Source organism: Octopus bimaculoides, chromosome 7 (genome assembly GCF_001194135.2).
Source record: "Octopus bimaculoides isolate UCB-OBI-ISO-001 chromosome 7, ASM119413v2, whole genome shotgun sequence".
Lineage (NCBI taxonomy): Eukaryota > Metazoa > Mollusca > Cephalopoda > Octopoda > Octopodidae > Octopus > Octopus bimaculoides.
The window spans coordinates 90,171,626-90,188,979 of record NC_068987.1 but is presented as its reverse complement, the minus strand read 5'-3'; the positions used below and the strand labels follow the sequence as shown (position 1 = coordinate 90,188,979).

Here is a 17,354-nt window from a genome sequence, read left to right as displayed (position 1 = left end):
TAAGCTAATGTCCGTTCAGTCGAGTGCCAGTTGCAATGCTCAATGGATATTTGATCGTTTTTCCAGCAAACGTAAAAATAATCTATCTCACGGATAGTGTGATAGTCGACAGACTTTTCACTGTCAAATGTACCCATCTAAGGGTTATTAGTTCTTTAGACCTTTGTTCAAATAAACTGAGATCGTAACATTCGTGTCATTTTCTAAGGTTCAATTTAATTGGAGTAACCCCAGGAAGTCAAGCTTGGTCACAATTTCTGATGAAATCGTGTCACTTACATTTTCAGGGCTCTTCACCTTCGTCGTATAATTACAATGATAAAATAAATTAATAAATAAAAAAATCTGTTGATTTATACATGAAATCTATTTTATTTTCAAACCTGTGTGATCTCTCATCGCTTGCAGGATTTTCCTTAAGGAGTCCTGTAAATAAATTTGGCCAACTCATAAACGAAGTCGCAAAAGGCGATATAATGTACGTCGTCTCTTGTGCCCACTCGCACTTTGAACTTTTTACATATAATTTCGAGTTCTCGTTCGGTGAAATAACTTCCCAAATCTAATTCTACAAGAACTCTACGAAATTGTGAGCGGGAGAGACTGCCAATGTTGTTCTTATCGTAATCTTCCATCAGGGGGAACAACTGTAGGCGTACTTGGCGGACCTGCAAGAAGACAAGGGAAGTAACTCTAATTCTTAAAAGTTGCTTCTTTGATAAAATACTTTAACAACGAAATAAATAAAACGGATTATATAATTTTCTTTGTCGTTAATGAGCGTTGCTGTGTCAATATAAGAGCTTATCGTTGTTGTTGGTGTTGCATAGAAGTTGTGTTATTAGAAACACTGATCTTGTTCTCATTCAACAACCTGAAAAACTGAATAAGATACAAGCATACTTCTTAGCTAAAGGCCAGAGTTAAGTATGATACAATGATTGCTATTTTAAACTAATCCTATTTTTGTTGCACATAATGAATTTTTATTCAGTCAGAGACAAATTTCAACTCATCAGAATATTTTCACATACATTATTTAGTACCTTACCTCTTGATTTAATTAAATATGCATTTATCAACTAATTACACTATATCTCCAATGCTTACAACAGTGACCTGTACATTTATTTAACTTTTTCCCTACGGCAAGCATTTATTACCTGATATCATTGTCAGAAACTATTAAAACGTTCAGTTTTAATTCCGCGAGTTCAAATTCCACCAAGGTCGACTTTGCCTTTCATCCTTTCAAGGTCGATTAAATAAGTACCAGTTATGCACTAGAGTCGATGTAATCGACTTAATCCGTTTGTCTGTCCTTGTTTGTCTCCTCTGTGTGTAGCCCCTTGTGGGCAGTAAAGAAATAAGAAACAATTAAAACATGAACAATGCAGATTTGAGACGTGTTATCATTGAGCTGTTTTTAAACGTCTCAAATTATGGTCGAACCTATTTCTGATTTATAATCAAGTGGCAAACTGGCAGAATCATCAGCATGTTGTTCAAACTGCTTCACCGCACTTCTTCTCAGCTCTTTATGTTCTGAGTTCAAATCCCACAGAAGTTAACTCTGTCTTTTATTCCATTCGGAGTTGATGAACTATATTACAAGTCAACTGCTGGGGGTTAATGTGGTCGACTTCCCCCTCCCCTCAAAAATTGCTGACCCTGGACCCAGCAACGTATTGACAACTTGTTCAGGGGTCACTTACATGCCATGGAAACCGAGTAACTGAGCTTAGGAGTGCCAGGGCTCAACGATAGAAGAAAATGGTGTTCTCAGTGAGCTGACTCTGTCCTTGTCTCAAATTTCGGTTAAACCCATTTCTGTTTAGTTGTGGTTGTTTATTTTAAACAGTCATAAAATTGTTCAATGTTGTGCGATGACGGTTAATTGACACTGTCGATTATGACGGCAAGAGTCTCAATTGATCCAATCAAGAGAATGGCCAGCTTGTGAAATTAATGTGCAAGTGGCTGAGCACTCCACAGACACATGTAACCTGAATGTAGTTCTCAGGGTGATTGAGCATGACACAATGTGACAAGCCTGGCCGTTTTTGCCAGCTGAATGAACTTGAGCAACATGAAGTGAAGTGTCTTGCTCAAGAACACAATGTACAGCCAAGAACCAAACTCAGGACTTTATCATTGTCAGCCAAATACCCTAATCTCTAAGACATGATCCTTAAATAAGCATTAAAGAAATCTGTTGTGTGATCCTTTTCAAGCAAATCTTTGACTCTAGTTTAATTCCTGGTTGTATCTCTTTTGCTTCCCATTGGAAGTTGGGCTGCAATGATTGAAAAGATAGGTGCAAGCAAATTGCCATATTTTTATTAAATCAAACAATCTAAATTGCATCCACACAACAAATATGTGGATGCAGCTATATTTATCCCGCTTCCGCCATCTCATCATTAATTATTGTCTTAACTCTGAAACTTTGTTATGTGCAGCAGAAGTAGTATTAGTTTGAAATAGCAATCTGTGCATTATACTTAAAGTATATATGTTATGGAAAACCAAATTTACTGCAGCATTCGTCCTGGGATAGAATCTTTTATAAAAGTACAGCATTAAATAACACAAGAATATATCAATAGCAAAAGAAAATCATCCAGTAGGGGTGATGAAAAAGCTAGATGTGCATTTCTGCCTCTTTGAACTTTGTCAGCAACATGTATCCATTGGCAACCACAAGCCAAGATAAAATGCATCGTCATTGATATTGGAAAATAGTACTTGAAAAGTCACTGATGTTGCAATTAGCTAGCTCACTGAATAAAAATTCATTATGTGCAACAGAAGTGGTATTAGTTTAAAATAGCAATCATTGTATCATACTTAACTGACTATGTCCTTTAGCTAAGAAGTGTGCTTGTATCTTATTTAGTTTTTCAGGTTGTTTAATGAGAACAAGATCAGTGTTTCTAATAACAAGATTGGGGAAGCTGAAAAGATTGGAAAATGGTTGGACAAATTGCCATGTTTAATAAAACAAAGATGATTTTAAACTTTCTAAACTGTTAGACATCATGATAAAAGAAGAAGTATTATGTGGATGCAAACTGCATTTGGTTTCCTCATAAATAAAGAGCGGGGTTGGGCAGAAAATTTCCTTAACACTCATTTCTGAAGCTGGTAGAATTGAATATCTGTTAACAGATATATCTCTGACTGCAAAGGATGAAGTTATTACATTAAGGAAATACTGTTACGATTCAAATGATGGTTTCTTAAGATCCCTCCGAGGTTTCCAGCCTGAGATTAAGTTCTTTGGATCTGTTTCTAAATAAACTCCAATCTTTGGTATCCATGCTATTATCACAGACGAAGTAGCAACAATTCCCAGAAAAATAAAAGTCAACTTCTTTGTAATCAAGAGGTTGTTTTACTTTTATCTTTTACTTGTTTCAGTGACTGGACTGTGGCCATGCTGGGGCATTACCCTGAAGGGTTTAGTCAAACAAATTGACCTCAGTAATCATGTTTTTCAATCAGGTACTTATTTCTATTGGTCTCTTTTGCCAAGGACATACACAAACCAACACCAATTGTCAAGCAGTGGAGCGGGGCAAACTCAAATACACACACAAAACAGGTTTCCACACAGTTTCCATCCACTAAATTCATTTACAAGGCATTGATTGCCAGTGACTATTGTAGAAGACACCTGCCCAAAGTGCCATGCAGTAAGACTGAACCTGAAAGTATTTGGATGCAAAGCAGGCTTCTTAACCACCCAGCCATGTAATTGCTGAATACATCTCATTGTCTACTGCAGTCCCAATCAACTTCAACTCAGTTACTGCCAACTAATAAATCTGTCACTGTCCTCAATGCCATAATTCTGACACTGCTTACAGTGAGTAGCTGTTCTCAGCCTACGGTATGTGTTCAGGTTCACCTTGGCTACCAACACACTAACATTGATATGATATCAAGTACCAATGTTACCTACTTATTCTGTACCCAAGCAACTCAATCATTCATGCTCACTGAGCAAACTACAGAAACTAATTTAATGGCTTTCCTGGATATATATAAATAGGTGCCTGTAACAGCCACACTTTCAGGAAATTATCATCTTAACTAAGGAACCAACAGTTAAAGTGCAACTGAATAATTTACAAGATGTATTCCATAGATTTCGAGATTTTTTTTTTTTAGGGGACACAGTTATAAATGTCCTAGATTATTGTAATTTTAGTATATCATTACTATACATCTAATAAGCTGACCTGCCAACCTTTGTTATTCCAGATTGAAGGAGACAGCTGTAACAGCACTGTGAAAACACCTTAATAAACATAGCTAGTCACAGAGGATTAGTTTGAAGAATGCAGTTGGAATATGATGACAGTTTGGAAACTCACTATGCAATTAAATTTTGCATTAAACTGGGACAAAAATGCCACAAAAATTTATGAAATACTCCATACTGCTTATGGATTAACTTGTATGATCCCAGCATCTGTTTTTCACTGAAAAACTGAATAAGATACAAGCGTATTTCTTTGCTAAAGGACATAGTCAGGCAAGGCAAGTCCACTAGAAAGCTCATGGTGATCCCTTTTTTCAACAGCAAGGGTATCATCTACAACTACTGGGTTCCCTCTTGTTAGACAGTCAACAAGGACTACTTTGGGGAGGTGCTGAGGGATTTAGGGAAGAGGTTTTGTTGTAAAAAACAGAGCATTTGTACCAGGACATTGCACCCATCAACAATTCCATCCTAATAACCAATTATTTGACACAGATGGCCATCAGAACTGTCCTTCATGCTCCTCACAGTCCAGACTTTGCTTCCTGTGACTTTTGATTGTTCCCTAAGCAGGAGAAAATGGAGGCTGTCAGAAGGGTTCTGGACACCTTCACTTTGGAGGACTACCATGGGGGTCTTCAAGAAGTGGCTAAAGTTCTACAACAAATGCACTGAAGTCAAAGGATCATCCCACTTCGAAGGAGATTGGAGTTTTGTACTTCTTTGAAATAAATAAACGTCTCTCCTGAAAAGTCTCAGACCTTCAAGAATGCACCTTGTCCATTTGATTTTTACCTTTTCAGCTATCCTAGTCATTGCTTTCATGAATTCTGATTCTTCCTCTTCTTTCAGGATATTAGTTTCCCATTCCTGCTTTGGCCGATATTGCTCAACTTCTTTCAACGGGCTTTTATCAAGGTTGGGAGTGGTAAAAACAGACTCAATTTCATCACAAAACTTCCTGTAGTCTACGGCTCCAGGATTGCTTGGTGATTCAAACCTATTTAAGTAAAGATAATCACAGTTGTTTTAAGAAAATAACATTTCAAATATGCTCAAAGAATCAGACAAAAGTTTATCAACCTTTTCTAAGCTTTCTAACTTTTTTTTAAATCTCCATCTATAAATGAAGAACAATTCTTCAATTTAAGCAACAGCATCACTGTAAAATTGACTTGCTGCCCAGAATTCCTTTTAGTGGAACCTAAACCTCCCCTTTTTTCAAGGGGTCAAATTAACTAATTTGCTCTTGATATTTTATATGAAGTGTTCAGTGTTCAGTGGTGGAACTTATTAATTTGTAGGTTATGTAACCCAACATTTCAAGTTACTTAACTAACAAGGGGACCTCTACATGATTACTTGACTGGTTAGAAATAGCAACTGAATCTCCCTCAAACCACATCCAACCATCTTAAAATGAAGGATATATTGGGTAATGTTGTCGGGGATACCGTATTAGAAGGAAAAAAAGAGATTGGCTGATCCTGGCTGGGAATCTTTTGACCTTAATTCAACACTGAATTAAGGTCAGCAGCAACTTATTTCTTCTGTATATTTATGGGAAAACCATTGCGATTGATATATTGTTGGAGTAAACAAGAATGAAAACAGAGAGAGAGAGAGAGAGAGAGAGAGAGAGCAAAGCCTAACAGCATGTCAAGTTTAATTTATGATTAAAAAAAAAAAAAGAGTTGTAATACTGCTTTCAAATTTTGACACAAGACCACGGGGGAGGGAGTAAGTTGATTACATACATCGACTCCCAGTGCGTAACTGGTACTTATTTTATTGACCCTGAATGGATGAAAGACAAAATCGACCTTGGCAGAATTTGAACTCAGAATGTAAAAATGGATGAAATGCTGCTCAGTATTTTTGTCCATTTTGTCCATTTTGCCAATGATTCTACCAGCTCACCACTTTAGAAATATTGAATGGTTGAAAAAGATACAAGTAGTATTTTATGGTGGATGTGAGAGAGAAACAGTAAGTTTAGGCAGGCAAGAAATATTTCCAATACATGGCAATGTTTCTATTAAGTTTATTCTCATATATAGATTTTATTGTTTATACCTAGGCGCAGGAGTGGCTGTGTGGTAAGTAGCTTGTTTACCAACAACATGGTTCCGAGTTCAGTCCTTGGGCAAGTGTCTTCTACTATAGCCTCGGGCTGACCAAAGCCTTGTGAGTGGATTTGGTAGACGGAAACTGAAAGAAGCCTGTCGTATATGTGTATATATATATATGTGTGTGTGTGTGTTTGTCCCCCCCCCCCAACATCGCTTGACAATCGATGGTGGTATGTTTACATACCCGTAACTGAGCGGTTCGGCAAAAGAGACCGATAGAATAGGTACTAGGCTTACATAGAATAAGTCCTGGAGTCGATTTGCTTGACTAAAGGCAGTGCTCCAGCATGGCCACAGTCAAATGACTGAAACAAGTAAAAGAGTAATACCATTCTTTACTATGGAGGCTCTCTCTCTCTCATATAATAATATAGATTTGTTTTGGATAAAGTCCAATACAATCACATTCTTGACACCTACCAATTCTTTAGGGACAAAAGGTCAATTCAACTCAGGCCAGATTTAAATTCTAATCTTTTGAAATATTTTACCTCATGCTAAACCTTTGCTTTATGCTAATCCGATGGTCTCATCTTAATCAGTTGCCTTACGCAAGTGTTATGCTAATACCCTGCCATATATAAAGACTAATGGTTGCATCAAAATTAGCTTAATAAGACAGTTTGGTAAAATGGTTAATTTGTGAGAAAATGTTAATTAAACACCTGGATTCCAAGAGAGTTATTTCTGACCCACTGAGATTCAAAGGACTCAATCCAAGTGCACGCTGAAAATTGCTCTTTATAATACGTCCGGAGTTGAGTTTGTCATAATCCTTCATATAATCAATCAATCGGAACCGCTCTTTGAATACCTTGAAATAAATAAATTAATAACTCAAAATAAATAATTTTTTGACATTATTATATCTTATATGAGACACAGGTTTTTAAGAACAACAAAATCTAGGAAACAACAAATAAGTAATTATACAACATTCATTAAATGCTGTTTGTCTCGTAGTATTACTTCTGTTGTCAATTATACATATTAAACAAACACAAAATTTAAGTAATTAAAAAATATAATTGTGTACGCTTCATCTCCAAATGGACAATTTATACAAGGGAGATACCACTGGGTAACAAAAAAAAAAAAAAGATTTATTGTCTGCTACGCAGACAAATGGTGCTGTACAAACCAAAATCGAGTACGTTGATTACGAATCTGAACACAGAATTGCTGTAGCACGTCAAAATTTTGAGTTATGTGCATAATTATATATAAATACTATATTAGAATCAGGAATAGCTATGTTCAAGGTAAATAATTATTATAATAGTATATTAGTACTGTATATAGTAAATTTATGTTCAAGGCAAATAGTATTATAATATATAAGGTCACTGCCTGGAATCGAACTCGGAATCTTGGGGTTAGTAGCCAGCGCTCTTAACCACTATGCCATATGTCCAAGAGACCGAGAGCAAGACCAAGCTTTGGCCAGGAGGGTCAACCTTAGGAACGAGCAAGTGTCTCCATTGTGGTGCATCTGCAATAGAGTGGATGAAACCATTGTCCATATGACAAACAAATGCCCTAGACTTGATTAAGAGCATGGGCTACTAACCCCAAGATTCCGAGTTTGATTCCAGGCAGTGACCTGAATAATAATAATAATAATAATAATAATAATAATAATAATAATAATAATAATAATAATAATAATAATAATAATAAGAAGAAGAAGAAGAAGAAGAAGAAGAAGAAGAAGAAGAAGAAGAAGAAGAAGAAAGAAAACAAAGCCAGACATAGTGTTAATTGAGAAAGAAAACAAACTATTCTGGATGATAGACATAGCATGCCCAGCTGACAACAAGGTATGTGATAAGGAAGAAAGAAAAGTCGAGAGATATGACAGGTTAGCTTGGAAAAGGTAGCAGTAGTACCAATAATTGTTGGAGCCCTGGAAACAGTGAGCAAAAACCTCGAGAAGTATGTGGAACAAATAGGGGCTGAAATAAGGGTGGAGCACTTGCAGAAAACAGCACTGCTTGAAACCGCTCAAATACTCCGAAAGGTGCTCGAAAAATAAGAGGTGATACCTTAGTTCACTACTAGTGAACAGCTGACACCGTAGGGCATCTCCAACGATAGAAGCTGGGCAAAGGCAACAATAATAATGATAACATCGAAAAATACCTTAAGAATAAGAACCCAGGTTTGAAATTTCCCCAAGACACCTTATAAAGGCTGGAGGGTATATCAGCCAAAACGTTGTGTTAACAACAAACAAGATGAGGACAAATATCCGTCAAATGTAAATAGTGTAAATAATGTGCATAATTCCTCATCTCTTAAATATAGAACTGTGGACATCATAATCTACTGCTTATAAAATAAAAGAGAAGCATGAGGCCAGCAATTTGAGGGGAGGGGAATTTGAGGGGATTACACCAACCTCAGTACGCAACTGGTACTTAATTTATCGACTCCGAAAGGTACTCATTTCATTGACCCTAAATGGATGAAAGGCAAAACTGACCTCAGCAAAATTTGAACTCAGAACATAGAGATGGACAATATGCTGCTGCTAAGCATTTTGTCCAGCATGATTCTGCCAGCTCGCTGCCTTAATAATAATAATAATCAATAAATAAATAAATAAATAAAAAGGACATGAAGAATTTCACAAGAAGGGACTACTCAATCAATTCCATTTAGCAACAACAGAAGTTGCTGGAAAAAATAAGTGGGATTGGCTGATGAAAGGAACCCTAAAAACAAAAGAGACCAAGCTTTGGCCAGGAACTGGAGGGTCAACCTCAGGAAAGAGCAAGTGTCTCCACTGTGTTGCATCTGCAATAGAGTGGATGAAACCATTGTCCATATCACAAACAAATGCCCCAGACTTGCCCCAAACCACTACAAGTTGTGATGGCACAATCAGATAGTGAAAGTGCTACATTGGAAACTGTGCCAAAAGTGGGGGCGTGACGTGGTATGAGCACAAACTGCAGAGAGTGGCAGAGTCAGAGATTAGCAAAATCTTCTGGGATTTTGCTAATCCGAACAGATCAGGTGCTAGGGCATAACAGACTGGACCTAGTGGTGGTGGACAAGGTGCACCACATATGCTATATAGTTGACGTTGCATGCCCCTTTGAGCCACGAATAGTGAAGGAAGGAAGGAAGGCAAAAAGATAAATACAACCCTCTTAAGTATGAAATAGCCCAGCTATTCAAGATGAAGATAGTGGCAATTATTGCTGGGTCTTTGTGAACAGTATTAGAAGGCATCAAGGAGAATATGAAGGAAATTGGAACAGAGTGCCCAGCAGAACTGTTACGAAAGGTTTGCCTCCTTGGCATGGCCAGAATAATCAGGAAAGTATAAGATAGCTGAAAAGAACGGCTAGCATGGTACCGTAGGGTGCTGGTAGCAAGACTGATGCATGCAAGACCCCAGGAATTACAACAAAACCTGTGATAAAGAGAAATAAGAATAATAATTCTTTCTGCTATAGGCTTGAAATTTGTGGGGAGGGGGATAATCGATTACATTGCCCCCAGTGCTCAGCTGGTACTTATTTCATCGAGCCTGAAAGGATGAAAAGCAAAATAGACCTTGGTGGAATTTGAACTCAAAATGTTAAGACATGTGAAATGATGCTAAGCATTTTGTCTGATATGCTAACAATTTTACCAACTCACAGCCTTCAATAATAATAATAATAATAATAATAATAATAATGCTGATAATAATAATGCTGATAATAGTGATGATGATGATGGTTGTGATGATCATCATAATGATGGTAGTGGCTGGTGGTAGTGGTGGTGGTGGTGGTGGTGATAATGATGCAGCTGCTGCTGTTGATAATGATGGTGATGATGACCCACTGCAATAAAAATTGCTGACAGCAAACCGATATTTATATATTTGCACAAAAGTAAAAGCTTATCTAGGTTTCTAGATTTCATTATGGAAATCAACACTAAATAATGTAAATACATGTGTTTCTGTATGTGTGTCCCTGAGTAAGTGGGCCATATGCACACACACACGCACACACACATACACACACACACGCACACATACATACACACACACACAAATTCATTGATAAAGGACAACATCATTTGCAACAACTCATACACTGTGAGATTCAACCACACACTCAAGCACACATACAGACATACACCTACACACACACACGCACGCATATGCACAAAGGTATAACCACTATAACACAGTCACTTACACACACATACACTTATGATACACACATACGCAAAAACTCACATCCTTATGATACACACACACACACACACACACACACACACATCTCTTTAATATTTGTGTACTCGTCTCATCTATTCATATTCATGTAAAAAGCATACAAGCATGACGTCTATGATAAAATATTGATGATGTCTATCTGAATTATTAAATGTTTAATCGGAAAAGTAAAAAAAAAATAAAGAATAAAACAAAAACCCACAAAATCAAATTCACAAGTTTAGCTTGAGTTGGCACAACGAATGATAACCATATTGATTTTGTTTTTAATATTTGTACATCATGAGGTGGCGAGCTGGCAGAATCGTTAGCACGCCGGGCGAAATGCTTAGTGGTATTTCATTTGCAGTTTCTGTTCTGAGTTCAAATTCCACCGAGGTCAACTTTGCCTTTCATCCTTTCAGGGTCAATTAAATAAGTACCAGTTATGCACTGGGGTTGATGTAATCGATTTAATCCCTTTGTCTGTCCTTGTTTGTCCCTTCTATGTTTAGCTTCCTGTGGGCAATAAAGAAATAAATATTTGTACTTGGATCGTTAGCATGCCAGAGGAAATGGTTATTGGCAGGATCGTTAGCATGCCAGAGGAAATGGTTATTGGCATTTTGTGTGACGTTATGTTCTGAGTTCAAATTCCACTGAGGTCAACTTTGCCTTTCATCCTTTCAGGGTCAGTTTGTCCTTGTTTGTCCCCTCTATGTTTAGCCCCTTGTGAGCAATAAAGAAATAGATGTTATGGGGATATAAACAAACCAACACCAGTTGGCAAATAGTGGTGAGGGACAAACGCAAAGACACAGACACAAACACGTTATGTTCTGAGTTCAAATTCCACCGAGGTCAACTTTGTCTTTCATCCTTTCAGGGTCAGTTTGTCCTTGTTTGTCCCCTCTATGTTTAGCCCCTTGTGAGCAATAAAGAAATAAATATTTGTACATCATGAGGTAGCAAGCTGGCAAGATCGTTATCATGCCAGAGGAAATGGTTATTGGCATTTTGTGTGTCTTTATGTTCTGAGTTCAAATTCCGCTGAGTTCAACTTTGCTTTTAATCCTTTTGCGGTTGATGGAACAAGTACCAGTTGAACACTGGGGTTGATACAAATGACTTGACCCCTGCCCCAAACCTGCTGGCCTTGTGCTAAAATTCAAAGCCATTATTTGTACATTATTAGACAGTGATTTGGCAGAATAGCTACCATTCCAGACAAAATGCTTAGCAACAGTTCGTCAGACTTTATGTTCTGAGTTCAAATGATGTCAGGTTCAACTTTGCCTTTTAATCTTTTTGGGGGTCTTTAATCCTTTGGTTGGTGGGTGGGTGGAGGTCGATGAAATAAGTACCAGTTGAGCACTGGGGTCCATATAATCGATTTTTGCATTTTTAGTGGTTCTAACACACTGCTTGCTTTAAAATAGAAACCAAAAGCAAAAAAAAAAAAAATGGTTGAGAACCACCAATTTAATGTCTTTCATGCTTGCATGGGTCAAGTAGAATTTATGGAGGCAGATTTTACACACACACACACACACACACACACACACACACGTGTGTGTGTACACATATGTTATCCTTTTTTTTATGTTTCTCTTGGACTTTGGCCAGGCTGGAGCACCACCTTGAGGTGTTTCAGTCAAATGAATCAAACTACAACCTATTTTCTTTAAAGCTCATATTTGTTCTATTGGTTTCTTTTTGCCAAACTGCTATGTTATGGGGATATAAACAAACCAACACCAGTTGGCAAATAGTGGTGAGGGACAAACGCAAAGACACAGACACAAACACATACAATGGGCTTCTTTCTGTTTCCCTCTATCAAATCCACTCACAAGGCTTTGGTTGGCCCATGGTATCAGGCAGTGGTTCTGAACCTGGGACCACATAATTGTGAAACAAGTTTGTCAACCACACAGCCACACTTACACTTTATGAGGGCCTGTGGTGCAATCATTTCACTGTCATCTCTTTAAATGTAATCAACTTGTAATGAACAAAACTATCAAAAACCTCACTGTTGTATACAAATATAGATATTAAGGTATATGTGTGTTTGTGTATATATATATATATATATATATATATATATATATATATATACACACATACAAATGTGTGTGGGGGGTGTATATGCATTTGTGTATGTGTATGTATGCATGTATGTGTGTTTGTATGTATGTGTGTATGTGCATGTAAGAACGTGTGCGTGTGTCTGTGTTTGTCCCCCTCCCACTGCTTGACGACTGGTGTTGGTTTGTTGTATGTCCCCCCTAGCTTAATGGTTAAGCTAAAGAGAATGATAGAATAAGTCTCAGACTTATATAAAAAAAAAAACAAGGTCGTAGGGTTGATTTGTTCAGCCAAACTGGTCGAGGTGCTGCCCCAGCATGGCCACAGTCCAGTGACTGAAGCTCACAAATGACAAACGATTATAAGCTTCTCATTTAAACATTTACACAGTCCTTACCTTATTTTTAATTTTGGTCAGCACATCTTCTTCATGGACATTGGTGTCGGGTTCTAGCAATGACTTATGTTTGCTCAAATGGAAAACCTCTTTCTTTATTGTCGGATAACGAGGTGGGCATAACTGGTATTCGTCCGACAGTAATTCATAGAGAAACGTCATGTAGTTGAATCCTATGTCGTTGCTGAAGCGAGCTTCAATGGCATCGATCTCTGCTTTGGTAAATGGTAAATTCATGATAGACAGGCACTGCTGGAACTGTTTCCTCGTTATATGATGGTTACTATGACTACAATGACAACGTTATATAACAGTGGTTAGAAGTATCATCATCATCATCATCACCATCATTTAGTGTCAACTTTTCTATGCTTGTATGGGTCAGATGGAATTTGGTGAGGCAGATTTTCTACAGCCAGATGCCCCTCCTGCTGCAAACCTTCACCCATTTCCAAGTAAGGTAATATTTCCTCATGACCAGACATGTTTTCATGGAAGATTGGCAATGAATAACACTACTTGTATGTTGGTGATACACGTTTACAACTATCACATGATGACAAGGCAAGGAGACAATAACAAACACACATATCTATGAGGTAGGTTGCTAGAAATCCAGCAGGACTAAATACAAGACCTGTCAAAAGGACAGATGAACCTAGTGTAGGTTTAACGACAATGTAGCAATAAAGATATCATCATCATCGTTTAATGTTTGCTTTCCATGCTGGCATGGGTTGGACGGTTTGACTGAAGACTGGCAAGCCAGGAGGCTGCACCAGGCTCCAATCTGATCTGGCAAGGTTTCTACAGATGGATGCTTATTTCTAATGCCAAACACTCCGATAGTGTAGTGGGTGCTTTTTACATGCCACCAGCATGGGAGCCAATCAGGTGGCACTGGTATCGACCACACTCGAATGGTGCCACCAACACAGGAGCCAGTTATGTGGCACTAAGCCCAAAGAAATTCTGGGTTGGTGTCCAATGTGCTGCAGGACCACTGGGAGAAAGGCACCCCTTAGCTTTTGCTAAAGCATGTCTCGAGAAGGTCACTCTGATATAAAACCAGATATGCAAGGAATGGCATTGAACATTTGGGGAATCATTTTTTTTTTTTGTGTGCTTGTGATCATAACCAGCCCACTTATGAGTATCCTTCATTCATAAACTTTGCTCGCAAAGACCTGTTAAGGCAAGTGAGATCAAAATCACTGATGTGGCCAATGACAGTACTGCCTGATTGGCACCCGTCAAATAAAAAACACCATTTGAGCATGGTCGTTGCCAGTACCATCTGACTGGCCCTTGTGCTGGTGGCACGTAAAAGCACCCACTACACTCTTGGAGTGGTTGGCATTAGGGAGGACATCTAGCTGTAGAAACTTTGCCAGATCAGATTGAGCCTGGTGCAGCCTTCTGGCTCACCAGTCCTCAGTCAAACCATCCAACCCATACCAGCACTGAAAGCAGACATTAAATGACAATGATGATGATGATGATGATGATAATGATGATATAAAGCAATAGTTCTGGTGCTATGTAAAAAATCACCCAGTACACACTGTAAAGTGGTTGACATTAGGAAGGGCATTCAGCCCTAGACACCATGCCAAAACAGGCAATGATGACTGGTGCGGCTCCTGACCTTGCTAGCTCCTGTCAAACCATCCAACCCATGCCAGCATGGAAAGCAGATGTTAAATGATGTGAATATATGTGCGTATGAGTGTTTGTATGTATCATTGTTTGGACATAACATAACGATTGTAAATGAACATCATCATTATACAAGTAAGGTTGACCATTTTCAATCATTTGTGAAAAATATGTGTAACTCACTTTACTTGAAAACATGTGAGGGTTGATGACAGGAAAGGCATCTCGCCATAGAAAGTCTGTCTCAACAAATTCTGTCTCACCCATACAAGAATGAAAAAGTGGATGGTGATGATGATGGTTCCTGTGAATTTATATAATCTCTCACTATCTTTCCCCTCTCGTCTTCTCTCTCTCACACACACACAATGCACTCTAAGTCTGATTCTACAGTAAACTTCTGATAAATCTCAGAAATTACAGAATAAATAAACAAGTATTAACATTTATTTTTATTTTCTCTGAGTCAGAATTCTCTCCAGTTCCATTTTCTCCATTCTGCTTTTATCTTTATTAATCTCTTTTAGTAACATGGAACCAGAAACAAAGAATTAATACAAGACCTGCTTAGCTATGGTGATTAAAATCACAAGGAAATATTTGTATTCTTTTAATCTCCACACCAAATTGGTTCACATCACGAAACAGTAGAAACTAATCTCTCCTAAATAATACCATATTGTTAGTTGTTGTTGTCGTTGTTGTTGTTGTTATTATTACTCTGTAGTCTTATTTCTATTGCACGTTTTTGCTGCACAGTTAAGCGCAGCTCTATGGTCCCTGGGTTTGTTTTGTTGTTATTTTTACTGCACCAAAAGTGCTCTGTGTAGGATGTGTGTGGTGTTTTACAATGCTGTTTTCCGTAGGTTATATACATTTGTAAGTCCAAGAGTTATATATTTTTTTCTGCATGTTATTTCCATTTCACTTCTCAGAGCTCCTGATTTTCCTTGCTTCAGTTAATTCCATGAGAGCAGACAGCAACCTGTTGTCAAAGGTCTCACAAGGTCTCTTTCCACTATGCTTAACACCCAAGTACAAATCTCAAACTTCTTGCTGTCCTCTATAGAACAGTTTTTCAAGCATGTTCTATGCTCATATCAATTCCAATTTCTCCAACATATTTCTCAAACTTAGTTGTTAGAATCCCCATTGCCCCGACAACTACCGAGATTAATGTTACTCTCTTCATTTCCCACATTCGTGCAATTTCATCTTTTTTAGTAGCTTGTACTTTTCCAATCTTTCCCAGCTCTTTGTCACCCACTCATGTATTCTCATATATGGCTATATCTAGGATCTGGTTTCCTTCTTCCATTTATCCACTAACCAAAATATCTGGTCTCTGAACATCAATCACCGAGTCATATTGGATTGTAAAATTCCATAACATCTTATATTCATTATCTTCAGTGAGGCCTTCAGGTTAATGCTTATACCATTTCTGCTCCTTCAAGATCATACTTTTCACACAATCTCCAGTGAACAAACTTAGCCGTGTTATAATGCCTCTTTTTGTATTCCTTTTCAACCAGTTTGCTACACTCACTCATAATATGTGAAACTGTTTCATTTCCGTTGCCACACATCCTACATAAAGGTGATTCGCTATTCTTATCTATTTGGAACTTGGTGCAATTAGTTCTCAGAGCTTGTTTCTAGGTGTTGCATATCAATACCTCAGAGCATCATTTCAGATCACTTTTTCTTAGTCATCTCCTGGTGTTGCACTTGTCATTCACTTTGATTTCTCTAAAGTATTGTCCAAGCATCATTTTTATTTTCCAGTTGTTTAACCTTTGTTCCCCATCTTGTTTCTTAAATGGTTTTATGTATGTCAGATTTTGACAAGGTATCGTCTTGTTGTTTCTAAGAACAAACAGTGGTTCAATCTGCTGTTTCACGAACCAGCCCAGAATGTTTTCCTCATTTACAACACAGATCTTGCATCCTATGAGGCCTCTTTCTCCCTCACTCCTAGGCACACACAGTCTATCGATATTGCTTTTAGGGTGCAGTTTCTTGTTCATTGTCATCACTTAACCTGTTTTTTCTATCCATTTCTTCAAGTTCATTTTTTTGTCCACAGAAAAACATCTGATCTTGTTCTTTCCATAATTAATTCGGTTCTTCTCAGGCATTCTCACCAAAAGCTTTCATTCATCTCACTCTCCTTGATTTTGTCATACTCCAAAATACCTAGATAATTATATCCATCTATCTCAACGTCCTTGATTTTGTCTCCATTGAATAATTCTACACTATCAGATGACACTATTCTGCCTTTTTATATGATAAGCATATCACACTTTTTAATCCCAAATTCCATTCTGATATCATCATCATCGTCATCATTTAAACGTCCACTTTCCATGCTGACATGGGTTGGAAAGTTTGACAGAGGGCTAGCGAACCAGAAGGCTGCACCAGGCTCCAATCCGATCTGGCAATGTTTCTACAGCTGGATGCCCTTCTTAATGCCAACCATTCTGAGTGTAGTGGGTGCTTTTTATGTGCCACCAGCATGGAAGTCAGTCAGGCAGCACTGGCATCAGCCAAGTTCAGATGATGCTTTTACGTGCC

General features: G+C 37.9%; 1 protein-coding gene across 1 annotated transcript in view; it reads right to left on the bottom strand.

The window, feature by feature from the left end:
• Positions 1-348: 348 nt before the first annotated feature.
• The window catches only part of LOC106867177 (uncharacterized), a 61,561-nt gene continuing 44,555 nt past the window's right edge, over positions 349-17,354 (bottom strand). The window contains exons 12-15 of the mRNA XM_052969459.1: positions 13,113-13,401; positions 7,068-7,216; positions 5,066-5,270; positions 349-668 (exon numbers count right to left, since the gene is read on the bottom strand). Of these exons, the coding sequence (XP_052825419.1) occupies positions 417-668; positions 5,066-5,270; positions 7,068-7,216; positions 13,113-13,401 (895 nt within the window). The 3' untranslated portion in view covers positions 349-416. The remainder of the gene's footprint in view (positions 669-5,065; positions 5,271-7,067; positions 7,217-13,112; positions 13,402-17,354) is intronic.